General features: G+C 39.8%; 1 protein-coding gene across 2 annotated transcripts in view; it reads left to right on the forward strand.

The window, feature by feature from the left end:
• The window catches only part of LOC117428309 (leucine-rich repeat-containing protein 49-like), a 169897-nt gene that overhangs the window by 100693 nt on the left and 43378 nt on the right, over window positions 1-25826 (forward strand). For both annotated transcript variants that reach the window (XM_058994887.1, XM_034047188.2), the window contains exons 12-13: window positions 9949-10118; window positions 11605-11709. In XM_058994887.1, the coding sequence (XP_058850870.1) occupies window positions 9949-10118; window positions 11605-11709 (275 nt within the window). The remainder of the gene's footprint in view (window positions 1-9948; window positions 10119-11604; window positions 11710-25826) is intronic.

Genomic DNA, 25826 nt, shown 5'->3' on the forward strand with positions numbered 1-25826 from the left:
TATATATATATCTTATTGTCACTGACAGGTTTCTTTTTCATAAGTAGTGCAAACTGTTTGACAGCAGTGAGATACACAGTGAGAGTACAGTTTACCCATGGATTAGCTGAACGTGTTATTTTCTTAGTGGGGTAATCAATGCCATCAGTTTGAGAAGTCTGAGGTTCATTTTCTCTCTGTGCAGTTTTTTCCATGTCGTATTTAACAGCTGTAGCCAAGAAATGAAAACAAGAATGACTTAACCCTATCATACACATTAATTTACACCACCTCCATCGCTAGTATAAAGCTAGGCAGGCTTTATAAATCCATGCAAATATGTATTGGTATTGCTTTTATTGATGAAATGTGTTTTAAAAGTCTTAAATATTAGTTATATTAATTAATGAATTCCTCTTCACCATATCCTAATCATTAACATGTACTCCCAGTAAAGAAAATATTACATTTGTTCTATTAGGTATGTCTTACTTGGGGCAGAGTGGTTGCAGGGGGACAGGTTAATGGTTACACTCAGGTGTACCAGCTGTATTATAAGAGAAAAACAACCGGGATGTGATAAGTCAAACAGGAAATGATATACAAAGTGATTCTAAACAACAAGAAGAATGCATTAGTTAAGGTAAATATCAGACCTGTATAACATTGCTCTTTGAGAATACTCAGAACACTGCAGAACTGCATATTTTTAACTGTTTAGCAACCATGAATAAGACAAGCAGGCCTCCCTGTACAAGAAGTAATAATTCAAGTAACATTTAAATTTAAAAATAACATTTTCAATTTAGATTAGAAACCTCAGAACTATCATCTGCAGATCAGGAAACTCCATTGCAGGCCTCCTTTAAATAGAAAGGTTAGTCCACATTTAAATAGAAGAAACAGCTGAAAAATAGTGATTACCTCCCAGGATATGAACCCTGGTCTGAGTTGACAAGGTGCTTGTTGCTGCATTGGTCAGACAAGCTTGCAAACTGTGGGGTTAAACCTTGTTAATTTCTAAACCACTCCACTCTACATTGTTGAAGTTTCCCACGTTCCCATCCCTGAGGCTGGAGGGGTTGTATGAAGTTAATGTCACACACCACTCCTTTGCAATGATCTTAGCTGCATTTCAACCAGCCTGCCTTTTGTAATGTGAATGCTGAGTGTGATCGATTTCAATGAAACAGCTCTCTACAGCTGCCTCTCTTCACAGACTGAACTCATTGATAAAATGTAGGTCTTAATTCGACTGCAGCTACATTAGCATCACAAAACAGTGTTGAACAGACGTGTGCAATCAGATATCATCCTCTATAGAATTGCTCTCTGCATTGATTCCAGTGAGCCTGTTCAATAGACTCAATAGAAGTAGTAATTCTCTTTTTTCAATTTCTAACTTAATTCTGGATTAAAACACATAATAAAACACCAGCTTCAAACTTAAATTATACTTCAATTTGATACGCTTATTGAATTAAAATTACTTTTATTTTACAAATAGGATCCTGACTATATCTATAATTTATAATACTACAACATGAGTAGAAGATTGTTCAGATACAGTTACAGCATTACGTCACAGTTTGTGCTTATCAACACTGCAGTGCCCTGATGCAGGGGCATGTTTCTTCAGGTAAAGGCGAATGATGTCTGCAAAATTAATTAACCAACTCTAGAATATTTATTCTGTGTTCATTGGTTTTGTTCCAAAAGTGACGTCCTGTTTCTCTGCCGTGAATGCGAGCCATTGATGTTCTAGTGCGGTCAAGAGTTCACCACAATATTTGCATGAAGCCCGCCACACACAGCCCGACTCAAGCCATCCCGACTCATCTCATCTGAGCATGCACAGATTCTGCGATCAGTTGTGCACAGTTTTGGTTTGACGTCACAATTGAGTTTTTCCTGACTGGGTGTCGCACACTGCTAAGACTGAATTACTGACCACAACTAGATACTGGTGATTACTATGCATGCAAATGTAATTAATACTGCCCTGTACACATTTTTGTATTAACTTAGCCCAACATAGCGACCCTCATATTATGCATGGCATCGTATGCTGATTAGACGACGGAGACAGCGCTGCGTGGCAACCAAAAGAAGCGCTTAGCCTATTAATTAATTGACCATTTACACCATGCAAACGTTTCAGGCAGTGTTTGACTTTTTGTATAGCTTGTCTACTACACTTTAGCCTGTGGTAAATAAAATCCAACCTGTTGATTTTTTATTTGACTTTAGCGTTTTTTTCTCAGTGTGTGAATCTAGGGGCTTGTGATTTGTGACCTATTGGAGATCGACACACCGCTTACTTCTGTTTTAGCGCAGTAAGAAAATATAGGCTGCCAGGAGATTGATAATAAAAAGGTAAATTGATAATTTACCTTTTGATTAGTAAACGCCTAAAAAAAACTATTCAAATGTGCACATATCTGGTATTTTTGAATTTGGGACACTAGGAGCAACTCAAGACTAATGTTTTTTAACCTGTGGAACTAAAGCTGTCAATATTCCGCCATCTTGTATGACAAGTTACATGACAAGCTACGTCACTTAAACCTGCTTCACCATGGGTTGACACCCTTATGACTAATCGGTCTCAGTCAGTCTTGGTCGGCAACCGCCGCACACAGACAGACTGATCACATCTGAACGAAACTGCGTCTGAAAAAGATTCAACATGTTCAATCTTCAAATCTGAAGACATCCTGACTGAAATCTGCATAATCTTGGTTTTAAAGGCACACACACTGATACGATTGCTGTGTGCGGCGGGCTTAACACATTTAAACCCCAACCAGGACCAACCACTAGCTAAATTCAAGAGGAAGGTACTAAACTAGATGAAACAACTCACTTTAAACTCCCTGAGCTGTGAGATATGAAAATAGTGCCTTGTCCCGTAGGTTATACTGGCCCATTGAAAAGACCTGGACACCACTATAACCACAGCAAAAACACTTACAAAACTAAACTAAATTAGTTGCTTTGCGCCCAGTTCAAGAATTCACCACACAAGTTTTAAGAATGAAAGAAAAATCCCTCTACTGTCTTTCCTGTGAGGCTTTCCTGGTTTCTGCTGCAGTGCAGTTTACATTGTGACTGGTTTCTGCTGCAGTGCAATGTACATTGTGACTGGTTTCTGCTGCAGTGCAGTTTACATTGTGACTGGTTTCTGCTGCAGTGCAGTGTACATTGTGACTGGTTTCTGCTGCAGTGCAATGTAAATTGTCTCGCAGGTGCACAAGGGCGCAAGATGCCAGATACCTGCAGCACAGCAGTCAGAACATGTGAATAGCTGTAACTGGCAAGCAGAGATTTCATGGATTGTTTGCAGTTGGAATTGCACACATTTAGCATTTTCCTGTTTGTTTAGGTTTCTAGTCTTTATTTTCACTTGGGTGAAGTTTATTTATCCAACTACAACACTGCATATTCACTATCTGTGCAACATGATATTGGATCCCACCTGACACCATCCTTATAACAGTTTCCCATAATAAAAGCATAGCAAAGTGAAATAATGTATAGTTAAAGCATAGAGCATTGTAAAGCCCAGAGAGGTACTGTATGGTAAAGCATATTAAAACAACAATTACCTTGCAATTTTATTAGGGCACCTAACATGACAATTTGATCATAGTGAGAGATTTATGTTGCTATAACAGAAATTGTGTTGGCTGAATAGCAAAAGGATGGGGAATGCAATTTTTGAATATTTGTTTGATTCTATTAACCAGCAATTTTATTACGTGTTTTTTTTTTAAATTTTATTTTATTGTAGTACTGTGTAGAGGCTGCGAAAGCAGCGATCCAGGCTCTTCTCTGAGCTCCTTTACATATTCAGTAAATCCTGATGTGTGGAGAGGGATTAGATTATTTTCATGTAACCCATCCCAACTGGTCTCGGTTGAGGAAATAAGAAATGGAACGCTCTGCAGAACGCCTCGCTGCCTCTCTCTCTCTCTCTCTCTCTCTCTCTCTCGTTTTCCTTCCTTGAGGAGCAAGGAATTCCTCAACCCTGACGACCCCTGGGCTTCCTGAGTATTTTAGAACACACAAATAAAGAGAAAGTGTCTTAACTATAATGAGAGCTGGTGGCCCTGACCTCATTTACACAAGTTCAGTACCAGGATTATGAGGTCATGGAGTGTTCAGAAAGAGAACACTTCTAGACAGACTTTGGGAATTAATTATGCACCACTCCCAAGCTTGCATTACTCGGAGTATGGTTACCTTTAAGGAAGCCTTTGGTATCTGCTGCATTCAGCCCCAAGCTCTGTTCATCCTGTTATCCACTCTCTTAGACCGGAACCATGTGGTCAGTCACACACTAGATGGCACAGAATAATCAAATACCACAAAGATTAAACTGAATTAAAGAGAATAATGGAATTTGTTATTATTGTTTGAAATGGCTTATAGAACAGTACAGTACAGTACAATAAGGGCTTCTGTTTTTCGGGTTTTATTATTATTACAATTATTTATTAATTAATAATTTTTCGGTGCTTATTTTTAGCTATTTTCGAGTTTTATGTAAATTGTTTTTTTTCGGGGTGTGGCAGAGTGTCCCGCCCCTATATTTATATGTGCACTGTGTTTTTATGATTTGTATTATTGTTTGCGGCCTGGATAAAAGCGCTGCGTATTTGTTATTGGTTTTTATATTTTAAAAACCTTGTGAGGATACGTGACTGATCAGCTAGTGATTCATTTAACTGGCTGACAGTAACGCATCCATATTAAACACGTGCAGATGGTGACCATCTCCCGAGTTAATTCATTGATTAATTGTTGCTAATCGGGGGATGGTCACTGTATATAAACCTGCAGCTCTCTACCCTCGGGGAGGGTGTATTAGGTGTGAGAGCGGAGAGAGAAAAAACTAAACTTAAAAATAACTGCTAAGCGTGCTGGTTTATACCAGCACAATGTTTATTTGTTTGGCCAGCGTGCCTGTTTGTTTGTTGAGTTGTGTTTTGTTTGTTTAAATCTTTAGGTTTATTTATTTTATAAAACGCTGAGCGCTGTTGCGTTCAGCTTCCGCCATTCCATCCATTGTTTGGTTTCCGTTTACTTCCTGGTCCGTGACGTCACCAGTCACACGCCACTCAACAGCTGCTCGGTCACACGGGGCTTTCGTTTTTCGGTCAAAATATGTATAGTAGTAACTCAACAGTATTTGCACACCTTAGTTGTACCTTCTTTCCATTGCTGTCTTCCACAACAAAATCCCTATGGTCACGGGCACATTCTTCTGGGGTTTTTGTATGTAGGCATTTTTGTACATTTCGTCACAATTCTGTTTTAAATCCGTATCTTAACTGTAATACAGCTTGAAATTCCACTAGCAAGCCTCCATCCTGATTTGTAATCTCGTTTTATATCTTGCAAGCGAAGTCTCCAATAGAAATGTAGGAATGTGCTGTCACTCAGTAGTTGGGGCGGGTTTAAAGTATTTAGAATGAATCAATGATAGATGCAAGGCAGGAAGGCTGGACATTGCCCAGCAGCACTGAGAAATGTATTTATTATTTTTATAGTAGGTTTTATTTTTTAATGGGAAATGGGTAAAGTCAACATGAATTGATTAACCATTTCCACAGTTTTTCCGGTGTTTTCCGGTGTTTATTGGCTATCCACCAATTTCATATTTTTTGTATCGGGGGGGGGGGGTGTTTTATCAGGTTTTATCGGTTAAAACCGAAAATCAGAAGCCCTAAGTATAATTAACTTTCTGGTTTTGCAGTGCCTAAGTTAACCAGTAGGGGTCATGTTTGTGTATTTAGTGTGTTTATATTTTTTACAGCATCTGGTTTGCTGTGATTCTGAAGGATTGTGCTGTAGGATGCGAGTAGCTTCCCTATTCAAATTGTCTCATAGTAAAAGCATAGCAAAGTGTAATAGCAAAGTGAAAGCATTGTAAAGCTTATGTCAGTATCGTAAAGCCCAGAGAGGTATGGTAAAGCATGTTAAGAAAAACTTGGCAAACCATTTGGTAACTGCATAGTTTCACTATGGGGAAAAGCATGAGAAAACTGCGAAGTGGTTTGCTAAGGGTAACTATACTATTCTAATTCTTTGTACTGAAGGAATTTAATACAGAACTGTGTTTAGGTTTGGACGGGTTGCTAGGCAGCAATGGGGAGCTGTTCTGGCCATGTGATCTGTTTTTTTATATTCTAGAAGTTCTCTTTGCAAATAACTACTTTGTCTATTTCCCCCCTGGGAAGTTGAGCAGGTAAAAGCTTTGGGAAGATGTTATCTAACTTTGACACTGCTGTAATGATATAATAATAAACAACTCCTAGATGGGCACACGCCTGGAGTTAAATGGCTGTGTCCCGCCCCATTGTTTATTATTTATTTATATTATGATTTATATGTTTAGATTACGATGAAGCATCGCGTATTGGTTATTGTTTTGTCTCTTAAAACCTTGTGAGGATGCGTGACTGATCAGCTACTGATTACACTATGTAACACAATTTTTGTTCCTGGGTAGTAAGTGTTATTTCCTAATTGCTTATGCCTCAAAAGTATAGAAAATGGCTATTATTCCCCACAAACTTTGCTTTTGTGACCAGGACAGTGATATTTTGAAATTTACCTATTTCCAATGAGAAAACGGGCAAATTTGTGTCTTTTCGTTCACATAAGTCAGAAAAAAAACAACAGATGAATCCAAATTAACATGTATTTATACTAAAGTAATACAAAAATGACTACAAAAGATTTAGAAGTGAGTAGTTTTTCGAGATTTACGATTATACTGTAAATCACTTTCACGAATCAGCCCCCAAATGTAGTCTCCCATCATGTTCTCGTTATACTGTCCTTCATTGACAGCTCATCCAGGAGCCTCAAAGCCGTGCTGCTCCATAATGGTAACAAGTACCCGTCTCTTCCCCTGGCTCACTCGGTGCACCTCAAAGAGGATTACAACAGCATCAAGACCTTGCTGGACGCCTTGAAGTATGATGAGTACGGCTGGGACCCCTGGAAGGTGCTGATGCCACCACTGCACATCAAATTGGGCCTTATGAAACAATTTGTCAGAGCTCTAGATAAGGAGTCGGCAGCCTTCAAGTACCTTCAAGACTTCTTCCCTAAGCTTTCTGAGGCAAAGGTCAAAGCCGGTGTCTTCGTCGGACCACAGATAAAGAAGATCCTGGAGTGCAATGAATTCCCCAAGAAGCTCACTAGTAAGGAGCAAGCGGCTTGGATCAGCTTTGTCGCAGTGGTTCGGGGCTTCCTGGGCAATCACAAGGCCGAAAACTATGTGGAGCTGGTTGAGACTCTGGTGAAGAACTATGGCACAATGGGCTGTAGGATGTCCCTCAAAGTCCATATCCTTGATGCTCATCTTGATAAATTCAAGGAGAACATGGGAGCGTACTCGGAGGAGCAAGGCGAGCGCTTCCACCAGGATATACTGGACTTTGAACGCCGCTACCAAGGACAGTATAACGAGAACATGATGGGAGACTACATTTGGGGGCTGATTCGTGAAAGTGATTTACAGTATAATCGTAAATCTCGAAAAACTACTCGCTTCTAAATCTTTTGTAGTCATTTTTGTATTACTTTAGTATAAATACATGTTAATTTGGATTCATCTGTTGTTTTTTTCTGACTTTATGTGAACGAAAAGACACAAATTCGCCCGTTTTCTCATTGGAAATAGGTAAATTTCAAAATATCACTGTCCTGGTCACAAAAGCAAAGTTTGTGGGGAATAATAGCCATTTTCTATACTTTTGAGGCATAAGCAATTAGGAAATAACACTTACTACCCAGGAACCAAAAAAAATAAAAAATTTGTTACACAGTGTTATTTAACTAGCTGACAGTTACGCATCCTTATTAAACTCGTGCAGACTATGGCCGAGGGGCAATAAGATAATTAAATGAATAGCTAGTTAACCCCTCGACCAGAATATAAAAGCCTGCAGCTGTCTGCGCTCAGGGAAGAGTGTACAGAGGAGAGTACAGGAGAGCGAGCAAGGAGAGAAAGAAACTAAAATATAAACAACTGCTAAGCGTGCTGGTTTTTACACCAGCACGATACTTATTTGTTTATTTGTTTGGCCAACGTGCCCTTTTGTTTGTGGTCTTTGTTTTGTTTAAATCTTTTGTTTGGTTATTATTTAATAAAATAGCTGAGCGCTGTTGCACTTCAGTTTCACCTGCTACTTCCTGAGTCTGTGTTTATGGTCTGACATCACCACTGAATGGCCACAATGGCCAAGAGCTTCTGAGTACAGTAAAAGAAGCTATGACTTAGTTGGTGCTTATCTTGGGAGAGCTGAGTCCAATATCAGCATGAAGTTTTAACACCTACTCTCATGTAATGGAAATCACTAGATATTCTGCCATTGTGTGCTTTACAGTTATGGCTAAAACCTTATAAAAGTTTACCACATTAAATTTGCACAGTAATTTAGCAGTTTTCCCATGGTTATACTATGCATTTACCATAGTTTGCCATGTTTTATCTGCTTTACCACATCTATCTGGTCTTTACCATGCTTACCTATGCTTTCACTATGCTTTTACTATAGGAACCTTATAAGTACTGGAGCAGTGTCTGAGGGCTGAGTAATGAGGGTTCCATGGCAGTCAGTGGATGTCCTTCAGTGTGATTGGTTTTGTAATGAATCACAAACGTGTTCTCCAGATCCTTGATGCACAATCACAATTTTGAAACAGCCCATCCTTTGGGTAGATTGAAAAATAAAGATCCTGCTGCAAATAAATTAAGTAGAAAGTTTATGTAGAATAAACAAAAATGTTCTACTTACTGTTGCTACCAATTTACTGCCCTCTAGTCATAGTGTCTCCTAAAAAATGTTTCTCTAGTGACCCTGGAGCAGTGTAGAGATCCAAAACGTGTGCCAGTTGACAGTTGACGCAGTTTCAAGCCATGAGAGAGAGCTGTCTAACTTCGAACAAGGTAATATGCCGTGTTCGTGGGAACAGCGATAGGGAGACCCGTGAGTTAACAAGACATCCAAAAACAGCTGTGTATAATGGGGTAACACTGTGGAAGGACATGTGGAGAGCAGCTATTACTGCCAGACTGGGCAAACCTAAGAAAATCACTACGATGGTGATGAGAACTGAACTGAACCATCAATCAAGCAGGTGCACTGTGTGAAGAATGCAGTCAAATACTGCATGAGACATTCGGCAATCTTGTAGAGGGATTACCCCAACAGCCTTTAACATCCGTAGCATCTTTGCAAGTGCTTGCTTCCTTTTATACTCTTTGGTTGATTGGTTTATGTTACGTATGTCTGTGGCTGGCAACTAGAAATAAAGAGTGAATCCTGAACTCCAGGCCTTCAACACAAAAAATGGATTTGAAAGCCTTTTTTATTCCTAACAGTGTGATGTAGAGATAATACTGTCTGGTCATTCGGGGGTTAAGCCCGTTATTCTCATCGGTACGTTAATGAGACGGGACCCCTGGTGGTGTGAGCACCGTGCTGAGTGTGCTAAAAGAGTATAATTACAATAGCAGATAGAGCACAATAACAAACACACCCTCCAATGTTCCCGGGGTAGTTACCCTTTTACTGTTGTGTTAATGTCTGTCCACGTCAATGATACAGACTACAGGCTTTGACATAGTGTATTTTTCTCTCAATAAAGTTCCATAAAGGTGGGGTCCAGCACAAATTAACCATTTCACTGCCACATTGTTTCAACCTCTGGATCAGTTTTACATCTTCATTTTACTTTATCCATACAAACAATTCCATATCAGATTCCCTTTTCATTTGTGTGAGTATGAAGCTAAATTTTAGTCCTAAAAAACAACTTTGGAAAACTTACAGCTATGTGAATAGGGCAGTTGTTTAAAACATGTCTCAATCATGATGCAAATGGTTGTATCTTCATTGAATCTGAACTGTACATCAGGTCCCAGTGTCTGTGTGTCTGTCTGTGCAGGAGAAGCGGCGGCTTGCAATTCAGAATGCAGCCTCACAGTGGGAGACTCTAATTCAGAAGCGCAGCAGCACTGGAAGGAGCTGTCTGGAGCTCCCTGCTCAGAATGGCAGTAAGGAGCAGGTCAGTCCTGTCAATGGGACTCCCACTGAACTCTTCACAGAGGAGCCCAGGTAACACACTGCAGACACTCACCACCATGTTATTAACATCACACTAGCAAGGCAGCGTTTCCCAATGTTATAAAAACTGTTATGATCAATCATGGTAAACCATGGGACATGCTATAATTAAGTATGGGAAAAGCTTACTATAATCAAATATGATACTGTTAGTACTTTATGATACACAGAACCATTCCAAAGTGGTTGTTAATCAGCTACAGAATATGAATTTCTCTTATAAAAGTTGACCACAATACATTTGCATAGTAATGTTGCGGTTTTTCCATGCTTTTACCATGGTCCATGGTATCTACTATATCTCTCTGTGATTTACAAGGCATACCTATGCTTTACCCTGCTTCCACTATGCTTTATTAAACTTTTACTATAGCAAACTGAGCCTTACACACGAATCCCAAACTTCTGTAAGGTTTGATTTCTTCTTAAAAATAATCAGACAGTCTTCTTCAGGTAAGTTAAATCAAAAGAGCTTTATTCAGGAACCAATAGATCAAAAGTAGAACAGGATAAAGCAACAACAGCAGTGGAACTACGAGTAAACTCGCAGGTCTCACAAGATGGGATATGAGCAACAGAAGTGCAAGTAAACCTAGAGGTCTTGGCAGGTGGAACCCGAGCAATGAGAGACCCGTTAGAAGCATTAATATACTCATCAATTGCCTGCCCAGTGGCAGTGGAACTCCACCTAGAGGGAGTGGAAATCACCTGCTTCTACCAATGAACAGTGTTGACCCCCCTTCATAGAAGGTGTTTTAGTGCGCTTTCCGTGACGTGACACCAAAAGTATAGCACGTCACTTTTAGCAAAAGTTTGTGGTTTAGAACCAGTTATAAGCAGTCACACCCATCCCCATTTACAAGAATACAGAAGATAGTCATATGCACGCAAACAGAAAGGATTGCAGAAATGTAGAGGCAGAGATTACCAGAGTGCATTCTAACACTTCCCGCTTGTCTCCCTCCTTTACCATCACATGTAGGTCTATACCCAGAAACAACTACTGCAATAATTCAATCATGTGGAATTGGCAGCCAGTGCCTGCACATATCAAGGGTCTCATAATGTAGAGTGTGGTAGACAGATAGACGATCGGATGGACGGATGGAGGGATGAACACATTCAGGGTTCAAAAGTCCACTTTTTTTTAATGAAGAGCCTATATCGTCATGCAATTCTCTTCTAGGGGCCTGGGTTTGAATCTGTCTCTCTCCACAAGTGAGTTTGCAGGTTTAAACCCAAATCCCAACTTGGACGTTTCAGGTTCATCATGCCGTACCTGAAGTCCAGCCTTTGTAACACCTGAATGACACACATATGTTAGATGACTGAATAACGCAAAGGGGGTGTAGTATTCAAAGCCAGCACTGTGTCTAAAGTGATTTCTAATCTGTTGTAAAATGGTATCTGCACCAAGAGACAGGGTTTAGTGTGTCTTTCTAACCTATCCCCTTCTTCTCCTCCTCTCACCTCACAGGAGGTTGAGTCCAGCAGGCAGTGCAGAGAGGTTACCTGGGGGGAGAGAGGGCAGCGAGAGACGGCCCCGAGCCCCAAGCAGACCCAGCAGCCCCCGGGATGCCAGGTAACAGCACTTGTTTAGACACTTTGTTATCCCCCGTAAGGGATGCGCTCTAGCCTGTCAAACATTATCATAGTCCTCAAAATCCATTCAGAATTCAAGGTCTAGAGAAGAAGCATTGTCTTGAGCTGCTTCGCCTCATTGTGCTGCAACAGCCTCTGCTGGTCAGCCGCTGGATAAGGCCAGTTAGAGACCAGTTAAGCTGCCCTCCGGGACTTAAAACGTGCTGCTTGGGCTCTGTGTGAAAAGAGGAAACTGGCAGCAGAAATGGAGGTTGTCCATTGATATTCTGTATTTCAAATTGGGGAGAAAATTGAGTGAATATCTTATTGAGAATTTAAAAAAATCAAGATCTGCAAATTCCCCATGGTTATTTGCTGTACAGTATCATCCAAGTTTCAAGTCACAACAACAGATATTCTCAAGATGCAGTGACAACCAGCAACTACTCTCCAGAAAGCATTTTATGCTGGAAAACTGTTTTATATTAGTTGTTGCTAGTAGTGATTCATACTTGCCAACATTTTAAAACTGTTCAGCGGGACCCTCGTCCCAGAGGGTGGGGTGGGGGGTGTTATACACATCATACACATGGGAGGGTGTGACAGCCTGGCTCGCAGTGGTGAGGTGGATGACGTCACAGACCAGGAAGTAGAAACCAAAACAATGGATGGGCAGGTGAAGCTGAGTGCAACGGCACTCAGTGTATTTATTAATAAACAAAACAAAAATAAAATATTTAAACAAACAACAAAACAAAAAGGCACGTTGGCCAAACAAATAAACAAACAAACAAGTAAGTGTCATGCTGGATAATCCAGCACGTTTTAGCAATTGTTTTTAAATATTGTTCTTTCTCTCCGCTCCCCGTACTCTCCTCTCTACACTCAATCACGAGTGCAGAGAGCTGCAGGTTTATATACTCTGGCCGAGGGATTAACTAGTTGTTAATTATCTTATTATCCCTCGGCCAGAGTCTGCACGCGTTTGGTAAGGATGCATGACTGTCAGCTAGTTAAATAATCAGTAGCTGATCAGCCATGCATCCTCACAGGGTTTTTAAATATATAATAAAAGACGTGGCGCTTTTACCCGCACCACAAACAAAAATACAAATAATAATACATAGGGGCGGGACACTTCACCACAGAGGGTCATACGCAAAAAGCACTCATTATCATATAATAGACGTACCCCCCCCCCAACTCAACAACATCATGACAGTAAAAATACACATAATGAAGCATTCTTACCTTTGTATAAGTTAGTGATCAGCAGATGTGTCAGCCGCACGAAGAGCACAGTGTGTGGTTTTCACTAACTCTACTGTGCAGAATGATTTTTCTATGGGTAAATATCGGGACTTTCTTCCTATGCATCGGGACGCGGGACCTACTAGGAAATCGGGACTGTCCTGACCATATAGGGACTGTTGGCATATATGGTGATTTCCATCTTTCTGACTTTGTTACTTTGGCTTGGCTTTTAACCTTTTTTTTTGTTTCTAATGTTTAGGTAGGCCTGAGTATGACAGCATAAGGACATTCCTTAGCTCTTAGTTTTTAAGAGTGGCTCTTGATTTTTTTAATTTACATTCCTTGTAGAAGATATAAGTATGTTACTGACACTGTACCGAGACTGTAGCCTCATTTACAAGGCTATATGACCAACAGCAGGCAATTAGAAGCACAAAAATACTCACGTAAGCAAGCAAACAATATTATTATTTTACTATTTGGTACCTAATGCCTAAAGCGAACCTCTTGGAATTATACAGACAAGCAAATGAGTGATTGCAACCCATTGCTGTTTCAGCAGGACTGCCATTGCAGTACTGTAATATGTCATATCACTACCCAGGGGCCTGGTCACTCTTATGGATTACTGTTGCAGTGTAAATTGAATTCCTGTTCCACATCCAGTTTCTGTTGGGAGAGCTAATCGTATTACTGTTCCAGCAGCACTGCCATTGCTGTATTACATCACTGTGGAAAGGAATAGTTCATCCCAGCACTGCTCCCGCTGTTACTGTGTAGCTCTACACTATCCCACACAGGCTTTCCAGGGGAGCTGTTTGTTGGGAGTGTTGCCCTGGTGAGAATGTCTCAGGCTCTCCAGTCTTGTGCAGAGCAGATTTGCAGCAATATTGTTTTAACATAATCGTGATTTTTTAAATAGTTGTATTTACACGTCATGGATCATGAATCTGCTAGGAATACATTTAAGTTTTACTTGGGTGCGTTTGGCAGGAGAAAGTAGAAGAGCTCATATGAGCAAACATGGATCCCTTTTTAACAATGACACCCAGTACTACGCTTGGTAAAATAAAGCTATGTTTGCTTGCCTCGCCTTCTAGGAAATCTGTTACTGATTCACTTCCTACTGTAGGTCATTTCACCCCTGCAGTGCCTTTAGGGTCAAAGCATCTTGCTGGCTATGATGTCAGTCATCAGGGGAAGCAACTGGTTAGTTATTGCTAGGACAGAAGGTCCTGAAAGGGTGGAATAGATTCACTGTCCATGAAAGTACAAGACTATCTGAAACCATGCCTGCAAAAAGAGATTTCTTTAACCTAGTGTAGTACCAGATATCATGAGGTGAGAAGGGGGCAGGGTTCAGGCACATTGGCAGGGATGGATTGTGTGTGTGTGTATTGGGTGGCTGGGGTGCCTGTATTTGTTTTTGGATGGTTGGGTTGCCATTGCCATGCCTGTTCTGTAGATACAGCACACAGATAGCATCAGCCTTCTGCTCTCTTGAAATGCACTAAAAAGTTGTTTCTGGTCTGTGTTTATTTTCAGAATGGTAGAAAATGAAATGCTGTGAGCTGCCATGACTGATCTCAATAGGGCACAGCTTCCCACGCTACAGCCAGAACTCTTCATTGCATTCCAATACAAACTTCCTCCCTCTGCAGCTCTGCACACATCTGCAATATCCAAGATAAGAAAGTAATGTTACAGCCCAGTTTCATGTTACTTATTTTATTATACTGACAGTGCCAACATAGCAGGGTCATAGTAAACATGGGTGGATTCATATTTTGGACACCCACCAGTCTTGTAAGTGGGGGCTGAAAACTGGCATCTGTCGCTGTCATTCCAGCTCCTGTGGACCAAGAGGAGTTACGTCAACGACTTGCACCAATTATTTAGATTTTGTTGGATAGCCCTGCCTGGAAACAGTCTTTAAATTGATACGAAGGTTATTTGTCAAAAGCTGTTTTTGCTAACTTCAGACACATTCTCACTATGTGGGGTATATTTTCACAGCTCCTCTTATGCATGCAAAGTAGAATTTGCTCCACTTGGGCTGGATTGATCCATAAAGTCCATGCATCTTTGTCCGGTAACTTTTCAAGCAACTCGTTTCTGGGTACATTTTGAAGCAATTTTCACAAAACAGCTCAAATCCAAGCCTGTTGAGGTGTTGTAGCTGGAACTTACCACAAGCTGAAAATTGCTTCAAAATGCCACTAAAACAAGGTGCTTCATAGGTTGCCAGAACAAGTTGCCCAAAAGTTGCCTGATGTTTTTTTACATTAAAGTTTAAAACCTGATATCTGTTACTAAGGGTAAAGACATTTTCTATGCTATATTCACAAGACGTATGTTATACTTGCACTTCCTGAGTCTTTTCATGTCAGCGGTGTCTTCTAGGTCATGGCATGTTACTGGCTGAACACATGTTAGTTAAGAAGGAAAGAAACTTGTTTGTTATTGACAGGAAAGAAGCCAGTGAAGGGGTGGGGACAGTTTTGCCCTCCAGGTTAAATAACAAAGCAAGTTCAACACTATCTGAAAGCACTGGTATCAAACAGAGTTTACTTTAACCAATTAGTGTACCAGATACCAGGTTTTAAAATAAAAAGAAGACATGTTTCTTCTAAAAATGGACTTTTGAGACATAACGAACAGCAGTGCAGAACAGGAAGGATTTATTAGAATATTTTGTTTGCTACAGTAATATGTTTTATTAATTATAGATCATGAGATGAAAAAAAGTCCTAAACATAAGTTGCAGTACATTACCTGTTTTTGTACACAAGGCTTGTCCAGACTAATATTACGCCTCACACAAAATGTTTTTTTTTTTTTTAAACAGATTAACAATGTAAAGTGAACTTAGGTCCAGTATACTATGAAAAAAATGATGTAGCCGACCTGTACTAATCTGTAGTAAGCTATACACATCTGTACTTCAATTAGAGAATAGCTCAAGTAACACATTGTAGTTACCCTGCACAACTTTGTCTCACACTAAAATTAAATGAGGCGTCCAATACAAAATGAATAGCTCTTAATTAGAATAGTACATTTCAGTACTTCAGAATACAATAGAATCAAATTGCGCACAGTAAAACAAGACTTTTCATTTATAGCAATTAATCATGTTTCCAAGTTTGTTGTTACAATGTGTAACATCATGTACAGTACTACATCAATGCCAGCTTTTACAAAGGGGGCCTGATCCCAAACTAAAAAACATCTAACAGTCACCTTTGATTACATTCTGGAGGAAAGAAGCATTACAACTGCTGTAGCTTTTAAGGAAATGATGCCTGATTTACAGGGTCATTGTTCTAAGTCGCTGAAATGCTGTTGAACAAGGAAATGTGTTTAATTCATTACAGCAGGTACTACATCCCACCTCATATATCAGCCTTCTCTTTGTTTAAAAACCTTTGAAGAATAAGGGAGGTAGAGCATTCCTTTCACCACTCGCTGGAGAAATTCCTTTTGCGTTATGCTGTCATGAAGTTATAAAGTGTCATTGGTGGCCTATTTATCTTCTGTCGATATTTTTTCCTACATTTCCATTTCTTCTCATTTACACATTAGATTCATTGATATTGACCATTGTTTGTGCATTGCGTTCATAAACATAAACAATATTGTTGTTTATGAAAAAAGAAAAAGCCAATCTTACTTAAAAATCTATACTGTAAACTGAAGTTTCATTGGACGGCTACATTGGACAATTTAGACACTTTTTTTGTATAATCCTTTGTACTCTTTTGGGACCAAATCTGTGATTTATTTACAAGTATGTATTACAGTGTACAAAAATCAATCAGATCACCTATCTGCCATGTTGTTGTATTTTTTTCTAATATATGCAATTTTCTTCTGTAAAATGAAAACATTGGCCCACGAGAGAAGTTTTAAAATATATAAAATGCTTGTGAAAACAAATATTTTCAACATTTTAGCAACTGCTTGTGAGCTGCAACAGTTGGGAACTAGAAATGCAGGATACTCAACAGGTTTTTGTAAGTGGTGCACATGTTTGCAGCAATTAGATTAATTCAAGAATGTAGACAACCATGGATTGGATTTCTTGGACTCAATTAACCAGCTTTTCAAACCAGCATGACCAATAAAAAATATACCTGCAATTTGAAAGCGTGATTACTGAGGCTTGATGCTGAGAGTAACAGGAGGGGGAGCACAGGGAGGGTTGGGACTTTAAACAGGTATGTACATGTGGCAAAGTGGCTTGTAGTGCGCAGGTGTAGAGGTGATGCAGTGCTCAAACAACGACAACAAACAGTGTTCATGGTCCAAACAGTTCTTTAATTGTTTTCACGGTTTGACACCGTTAAATAATAATGCTGGTGACTACACAGCAATGTGTAGTTGCACAGCTAAGCAAAACAGGGTTTCAGTCCCGAAATAATATGAGAATACAGGCTCGTGGTAAATACACAGTTATTTTGTGACTAGTGCAGTATTTGGAATCCAGGTTTTAATGCTGGCTGGAACAGCGACAGCTCCCGGTTGTTAGCCAGCTACTAAATTCAAATAAACAAATACAAAACACTCACGGTTACTTTCGGTTTTGCTCGTCCTTTACAGGTCTTTCCATAACCATAACAAAGGAACAGATTGCTCGGCCACATCCCTAAGAATACCCTAAGTCATGCCCCCTTCGGTGGCGAGTCCAATCACGTATCCTCCAATCTGTGACTGACACAACGCCTACCACAGTAAAGGCGATGACTTCTGGTATTGTGGCTCCGCCCCCTCCTGGATGACCGACTTCCAACTGAGCCTGGAATGAACTGTCAAACTATCCAGTCCGGGGCACACTTCCCTTTACACAACACCCTCACAGTTCGGGAGGGAGATTGTTGACTCATTTGCTCTGTCACAGTACAGTATGAGGTTATATTTCTTGCTGCCCACCACAAATATATTAAAAAAAGTGCTTGGCTAAAAGAGCTAAGTCTGCTTATACAACAGCTTGCAGGACCAGGGATCAGTATGACCATGGCTGGGATACAGGAATTCGTCTGATTGTGATCCGAGTGCATATTATTCTCTGTCATTACAGATTTTGATCCCTGCATGTGAGACAATGTTACAATTTGGGGATTTTCCAGTTGCCTATAGTCACAGCAACGTACAGTAATACCAGTGTAAAAGTACAGCCACAGCAATTCTGCACCAAAAAGCTATAGGTGAAATAAGGAGTCAGACTGAAAAACAGTAAATGAGTTGTGTAAAAAAAATAATTGCGAGGAGTGGTGCCATAAATTGGGCATTATTTAACAACAACACATGAGAGGGTCTTGTTTTTTCAGTTGAAAGGTTAAAACCATCGATCCACACACTTGTGTCTCCGTCAATAGTTAATTTAGTTGATTTCCGTTTGATTGGATTTCCGATCTTCTGTAACTATTCTATAGCTTCTTCAAACCTGCCACCCGTAAGCATTCTGGGCAACAGCGAAAAGGCCTATAACTGCTTGCCTGGCTCCGTGGTTAGTATGAGATAACTATTAAATCAAGTTATAATGTACACATACATGTACTGTACTCTACCGGTATAACATTAATTCCTAGTTACATCAAGTTACAGACAGGTGTACAGTATATGCACCATAGGAGTTTAAGCTGTGGAAACATTGCCAGACAGAGAGAGTGTGTAGCCTAGAATCAGGTTACTGGCAGCTCGCTGGCACCTTTGTTTTCAGTTGATTTATCTCGCTGGCAGCGCGGTATGAACGAGGTGCGAGATGTTCCGGAGATTAGCACTGGCTTTCAGCATGAGGCGCCTGTCTCCCGCTCTCCAGGATGGATTAGAGCCATAAGATTTTCTCAAGATGTGTAAAGATAACCACAGCAAACAAAGCACATGTGTTGCCTCAGGCTACCTAAATTACTAAGTGTGTGTTTGTCTGGTTGATCATGTGTTAAACATTCATTTACACTGTGTTTTTTGGCGTGAAACAGAACCTCTCCGAACGTGAAACAATTCACCTCCCCATGAATTGTTTGAATCTGACCTTAATGCTTCGAAAGCTGATACCATAAAGAACTAATACACACTGGTAATCCATTGCAGTACCATGGCAGCACAGTAGTATCAGGTGTGCAACGTTTGTTTCATAGCCATTGTGTTGCCATTGCTGGTATTGCTGTGGAGTGCAAAATGTTCTGCTTCAGTAAAATGTTACAGAGCACCTGGCAAAGTTTACAAGAAGCACATTACATTACCTTTCCTGTGTCCCTTATTGTCTGTATCACAGCGTTATATTTTTAAACGTATGAATGACTCTTTAGAAATGTTTTAATCACACATCATGGTCATAAATCTATTGGGCAATACATTTCTCAACATTTACTCAGGAATGTTCGCCAGGAGAAAAATAATCTCTTCTAAGGATCGCAGTGTATCCAGATCACACTCCCTCCTGCAACAGTGCTGGTTTTCTGTTCCCACATTAGCCACTCATTTCAATCAGAGCACCAGCAGTTTTGCAGGAAGGAGCATGAACTGGATGCACTGTGATGTTGAGAAGAAAAATGATGTTTCTCCTGGCGAACGTTCTCGACTAAACATTGAAAAAAGTAATCCCAATTATTTACCTACTGCATGATGTGTGAATAAAAAAAAATCTAAACAAATCAGGAATATGTAAAAAAAAAAAATGATGGGAAGCTCATAAGAGAAAGATCTGTGTGATATTTAAACCTCTATATGCAATGGAAAAAAATGTTTAAATATAGACATGCTTGTATATGTTTTGTATATTCTGGAATTATCATACTACTTTTATTTCAATATACTATAATAAACTTAAAAAGCAATGGATTTATGTGCTGAATAATGTCAATAATGTCTTTCAAATATAACTATCAAAACAATGCTTTGAACATCCTTTCATGATTTATTATCCCCAGCAAAAGGGATATAGTGGAGGCACCCATTCATACTTTAGTTTCATATATGCCCAGAGGTATAGGATAGCAGATTACAGATGATAAATTATGTCAAGTATAAAATAGCAGATTACAGATGATAAATGATGTTAGTGCAAATATAAGAGTATGCCAGATATTACTTGAATCAGCTGTCCTATTTTTTTTTACTTAATTTAATTTAATTTAATTTATTTCTAGTGTCCTGCCCTCTTAACCAGAAACCTGGCGACCGGAAGAGATTCTTGATGTATGTGTCATACAATGTAGGTGTCAATAGGTGCCCAGGAATACAGTGGCAATGCAAGTTCACACAAAACAAATTGTTAGTAAATTGGGAAAGATGATACATGAAGAAGCCCAAGGGTGAACAAATACTACATTTTATGGCGTGGTTCTCGTCTCTATGATTAGATCAAGTTGCAGTGCTTAGTAGGCGTGTGCCGATTTCTGAGTAACTTTTAAGTTGTTAGATATTATTTAAATGGAATAAAACATGTGTTCCCTCAGTTGCCCTTATTTTTTTTTTATTTCACTTTGCTTGTTACCTTTAAAATGTACCATCTGTCGTGAAAATTGAGGGTGTTCAATTATTTAACCCCTCATTCCAATACATTTGACCAAAGGGGTATGGTACTCTCAAATTACCTGGGAAATCCAATCCCAATACTTCAAAAGTTCAAATATAAAAGGTGTATCACTAACAATATATAACAACTCTGGTAAAGTGTAGCAGGGTATTAAATGCAGAATAGCTAGATGAATACAAGAGTGATTCAGTTCACAAAGTTACAGAATGTAATCGGTGAAAATAAGGAGTCGGACAGATGGTTCAATCAAAGAAACAATTCGCTTTCCGTCTTAGAGCAATGTTATGTGAACCTGTTTATACTATTCAAACCAGTTCCTTGGAAGTTGGTTGAAGATTTGGTCATTTAACAGTGGAGCAAGGAGCAGTGGTGAGGTTGTCTGAGCACCTCTGTATCTCCAGCAGGAGTCTGCGAGTGTTATTGTATTCAAGGACGCAAGCTAGCAGCTTGTATTCAAATCCACAGTTGGTCTAAGACTGGGCAGAGGCAATGAAATACAAAAGGGAGAGAAAGTTTTGTCGGTTTCAGTCCAGTTTCAGTGTGACTTTGCATCTTCCTGTGAAAACAAAGTCACAAACTCATTCTCTCTTGGGTTCATTATTGCAAAGAACCCTCCTTTAATTAAAGCTTGGCATCAGCGCTCTCCACTTTGTTAATCAAAGTAAACTTGACAAAGAAATACATATCCCAGTTTGCACAGCGGTAGATCTTACGTTAGGTCTAATGAAAGTCAAGCGTATGTGACCAATCAGTTGCATTTGATCAAATTTTTCATGATGCTGTGTGGCAATGTGCCCCGCCCCTGTGTGCATATTATGTGTTGTATGTTGCGTGCGTGTGTTAATGTTGGTGTATAGATTGGTACACGGGATATAAACAGGTCTGTGTTTCACGTGTGATTTAAAAAGTGTAGATTTGTATTTAGGCACGAGGAGGGCACAAATCACTTCACGTGCTGGTTAAAATGTAATATGTAAGCACGGGGTTGCACAGAATTAATTCACGTGCTGGGATTCAAGTGAATAATTAATTAGTAATTGAATCCCAGCACAATAGTATATATAGACACGTAGCATTCACTCAAGGTTGGGTGTTCGGTGAGTGGAGAACGGGATTGGAGACGGAGGTAAAAGTGAAAGAAAGCGTAAATATAAGCGTTGTCTGCTCACCGTGTTTGTTTGTCTGTCTAGTCCGTTTTGTTCGTCTATTTATTTTGGCCTCAAGTGCCGTGCCCTGTGTTTTGTCTGTTCAAACCTTTTATTTTCTGTTCTGTTTATTAAATGCTGAGCAAAAGCATTCGCTCAGCTTCACCAAACCACATCTCTCTGTCTATTTATTTCCTGCTTCTGGTCTGACGCCACCCACTCCGGCCGTCTTTGTGACATGTTGATAGTTCTATTTTTTTTTTAAATTACAATTGTGGGATTTTGTGTTTATTCAACATCTGCTATGAAGCCTTTGAATTATAGTTTTTAACATATCTGTTTAAACATGCAGTATGCAGAGAGGTAAAATACCCCAAAGAAAACAAAGCTAACCAATTATACCTTTATAGGGAAGACAGTCTTCTTTATCTTGTGTGAATACCTGCAGACAGGGCTTCTTTGTAAAGGTGCATGCAAAAAGGCTACTAAGAAGACATTGAGGCTCTCCAATTCTCCACCACAAGAAAGGTCCTGTTTGGAATCAGGAGCTTCCCTGCAGAAATATCCTCAATAAATACTGTAAGTAAGTACAGCAGCTGAAGCCTTCACTGTTCTGGTTAATGAGGCAGTGCAAGCTTCACAATTTCTCATTTAAAGCACCCAGTAGCCGTCTGTAAGAGGCAGATCATGTGCACCTAAACAAAGTGCCACAATTGCAGGCTTATCAGTCCCTGGTCAATGGGCGATTGTGAAGCTTGGCTGATAGAGTTCCTTCTGCAGCCAGGTTCAAATAGCTTTCCCATTCTGAGCAGACCCTCTCCGACAAAAGGGCTGGCAAAGACTTTGAGGGTTTGGAGTTCTGGCCCAACCTCAGGAGCTACATTAGAGAGATTATCTTACGCGCCAAGTTTAACCCGCTTCCTTGAATCCCAGCGCTCTGTTCCTTTGTGTTAGACAATGTGTCCGTCTGTTCTCCTCTGATAGAATATAGCTTCTTCTTTTTCTTCTTTCAAAATGAAGTATCCCTTTCTTCTAAAGAAACTGCTAGTAGTGAGTTTTTAAAATTCAGGATTGACTTCTAGGCTTGATGGCAGCAGCTTCTCAGACCCTACCTTTGGGTCTCATGTGCATGCGCTCTCTGTAGGTCTGGTTCAACAGCAAGGTTTTTTAGCCCGCATTGAACCGCGACCGCCTATTGACAGCGTTTCTCCACTGTCTAAAGGAACTCTCTTGGTGGAAACAGCTTGCCCATCTATGCCTCGGTGTCGCGCTGGGCAATCTCATTAGAAGGGAGGTCGTCACCACAGACACGTCCAGGGGTGCGCAAGGTGTGTGAATCCCCCTTTGGCAGGGTCTCCACATAAATGTTTTGGCGCTGCAGGCAGTTTACTTGGCCTTGCAGAATTTTTTGCAGGAGGTTCAAGGGAGACATGTGGTGGTGTACAAAAACCACCAGGGCATCCTCAGGTCTCCCTGTCTCCATCGCGTGGCCTGCAAGCTGCGGGCAGTACACCTGCCCCATGTGACAAACTGTAAAAAATGTACATGTGCTGCATTTTGTAATCTGTGCGATATTAGATCAAGAGATTTGCCATAGATGGATCTCAAATAACAATTTGGTCTTCTACTGTGAATGAGCACCTGTATATGCAGGAAAGGTTTTAATTCTGTTAATATTCAAGCCATCTCATATGTCAAAATGTCTGTGTTAGGTGCTGTCATTCGATACCCTGGAAGTACAAATGGCAGTTTTATTTGGGCAAATTGTGCAGATCATTTTACCAGAGATATTGGTGATGAGATATTGGGAGACAGTGGGTAAGATAATAATACATTTTATTAGCAAGTTTGGGGTCTTTAGGAAGTAAATACCCATTCAGTAATGGTTACATTTCTATTTCAGGGAACCAGGGTTATGATAATAACTTAACGTTCTATCTGCTCTGTGCTTTTGAAGAACAGCAGGCGTGTTATTGATACATTCCAGTTCAGGTCAATATAATTCAAGCTTGGTTAAATCCTCCCTGCCTATTTCTCAAAAACAAGACTTCAATTCCCCAGTCCCTGTAAGATGTTGCATATCAGTAGATCAGTAGAGGTATTACCAAGAAGGTGGTGGAAAAGATTAATATTAGGGGGTTGAGGGAGCGATTTGAGGGGAATCAAGTGTTGTAGACTTTGTTCACTCTGAAAGGTGTATCAGTCAGTAGCTGTAATTCTAATGCTTTGTTCATTATTGCTTCTCTTTGTGGGGTACAGAACTAAATGTAATTGCTTGTTGGTTAAATATGTGGTTGTGTTGGCTGAAACATAGCAATAATAATATTGATCTATTCTGTTTTTAACACTGGATAGCTGTGTATGAGAAACACAATCCAGAGTGGACTGTTGCATGAGTTATTACGTTTTTGTATGGCTGGCCAAGCTTTTTTAAAATGGCTGGCTGAAACATCTTCCCTTGATCTTAACCTGATCTCAAGTCCATTACACATTCTTTGTATCTGCATGTCTCTGATGATAATGCTGTCCAACACAGACACATGGAGAATCTTGCCAGGAGAGATGAGTGATCTCACATGTTCATGCTATTAAACCTACTTTGAGGCCTACACATTTTTGATTGATTTGAATTTGATTTCTTTTTCTCTGCTATGTGTTGTAACTGGAACTTACAAACCTGAAATTAAGTGAATCCAGAAAAGCAGGACAAGATTTCACATGAAACCAGAAAGAGACGTAAAATCATTCACAGAGAGAAATGCAGCAACTTAAAATGATGAACGGTTGTTCTCTGTTTTACAAATGAATTAGGGTTCAACTTGCTTAACAATAAAGGATCGCCAGGAAAAGTGTTCTGAAAACTTACGTTACCACTTACAAAAATAGCACTTGCAAATTACAGTGTTACTATATGTATATTCAGAATTGTCCGACTTCATTCAGATTGATTCAGTTGATCTTAGCGGTGGTGTATTTAAATACTGCCGTCATTTCCATCATTAAATTCAAACTGAGTAGGACAACAATTATGAAGTAGAACATGTTTATCGAACAGATTTATAGGCAGCAAGTGCAAGCTGTGACCACCCGCCATTTGAATTTTTAATGCCATTGAAATTGTACTGGTGCTTGAGCACTTGCCGCTCGTGTCAGAATCTAAATGCGTTTAGGTGGCTGCAGATTTCAAGATAAAGATGAAGAAGAGAGAGTTCATGTACTTCTTGAAGAAGCACTTCTTAAATACTTTTGAAGAAATGTGTCATTGTTGGAATCGTCCAATAAAAGTTTATTCGCCCAGGCGAATTCGCCGTAGAGAAGTGATCACTTCTCCTTTCCATGTCTCCTCCCTTCCTATTTGAAAACTGGACAGTTATTACATAAAGGTTACCAAGAGGACACATTTTGTGGATCTCAAGGTCTGTAATGTGTCGTAAGTGACACATATTGGTTAAATAGCCTCTGGGACTATGATGATAATTGTCACTTTAATCCTGATAATTTACACCTTGTCCCTAGAAAGAGGCAAATCTCAGCCTCAAAGATTCTGTAGATGAATAAAGATCCTAAAGAGTGATACAGTGTATAGTGTTATATAGTGTTATATCACAGTATAAACACAGGCGTGAACACAAGTTACTTCAGAAAGACACAGCAATTTTCCATAAAAATGGCCATGTATCTAATTTAGTTTATTTGTGGTTATCGTTGCACATGTTTGTGATGTAAAACAGAACCTTGAAGTTAGGCACAGCTGAAAGATGCAGATCTAAGTGGTAGACAAATATGTTGCCCAATTAGACTGGAGAAAATACAGTTTAACAATATGTAAAGGGCACAATACTAAAAGAAGGAAGTAGTTAGCTTGTTGTGATAATGACACAGTGTGATTTATAATTCAGGACAAGCTCTTGCAGTCTTGGACACTTCCTCTCCAGATGTTTGCTCCTGTGGGATGCAGCTGGCACATTGATACAATTCAAACACCAGTGGATCTTCCCCTCTTTCAGCAGTTGAGTCCACTGCTTGCAAGCAGCGGGCAGAGGGAGAGATGAGGAAGGGGCAGGTGCAAAGTGTGGTCGTCAGGCAGTTGCAGTAGTATCCTGAGTGCAGCTCTCACCTTGACAATACAATTAGGTTAATACATAGAGCCCCGTGTTTTTTGCAAGTACGAAATAACAC

The sequence above is a fragment of the Acipenser ruthenus genome, chromosome 21 (assembly GCF_902713425.1).
Source record: "Acipenser ruthenus chromosome 21, fAciRut3.2 maternal haplotype, whole genome shotgun sequence".
In the NCBI taxonomy this organism is placed as follows: Eukaryota; Metazoa; Chordata; class Actinopteri; order Acipenseriformes; family Acipenseridae; genus Acipenser; species Acipenser ruthenus.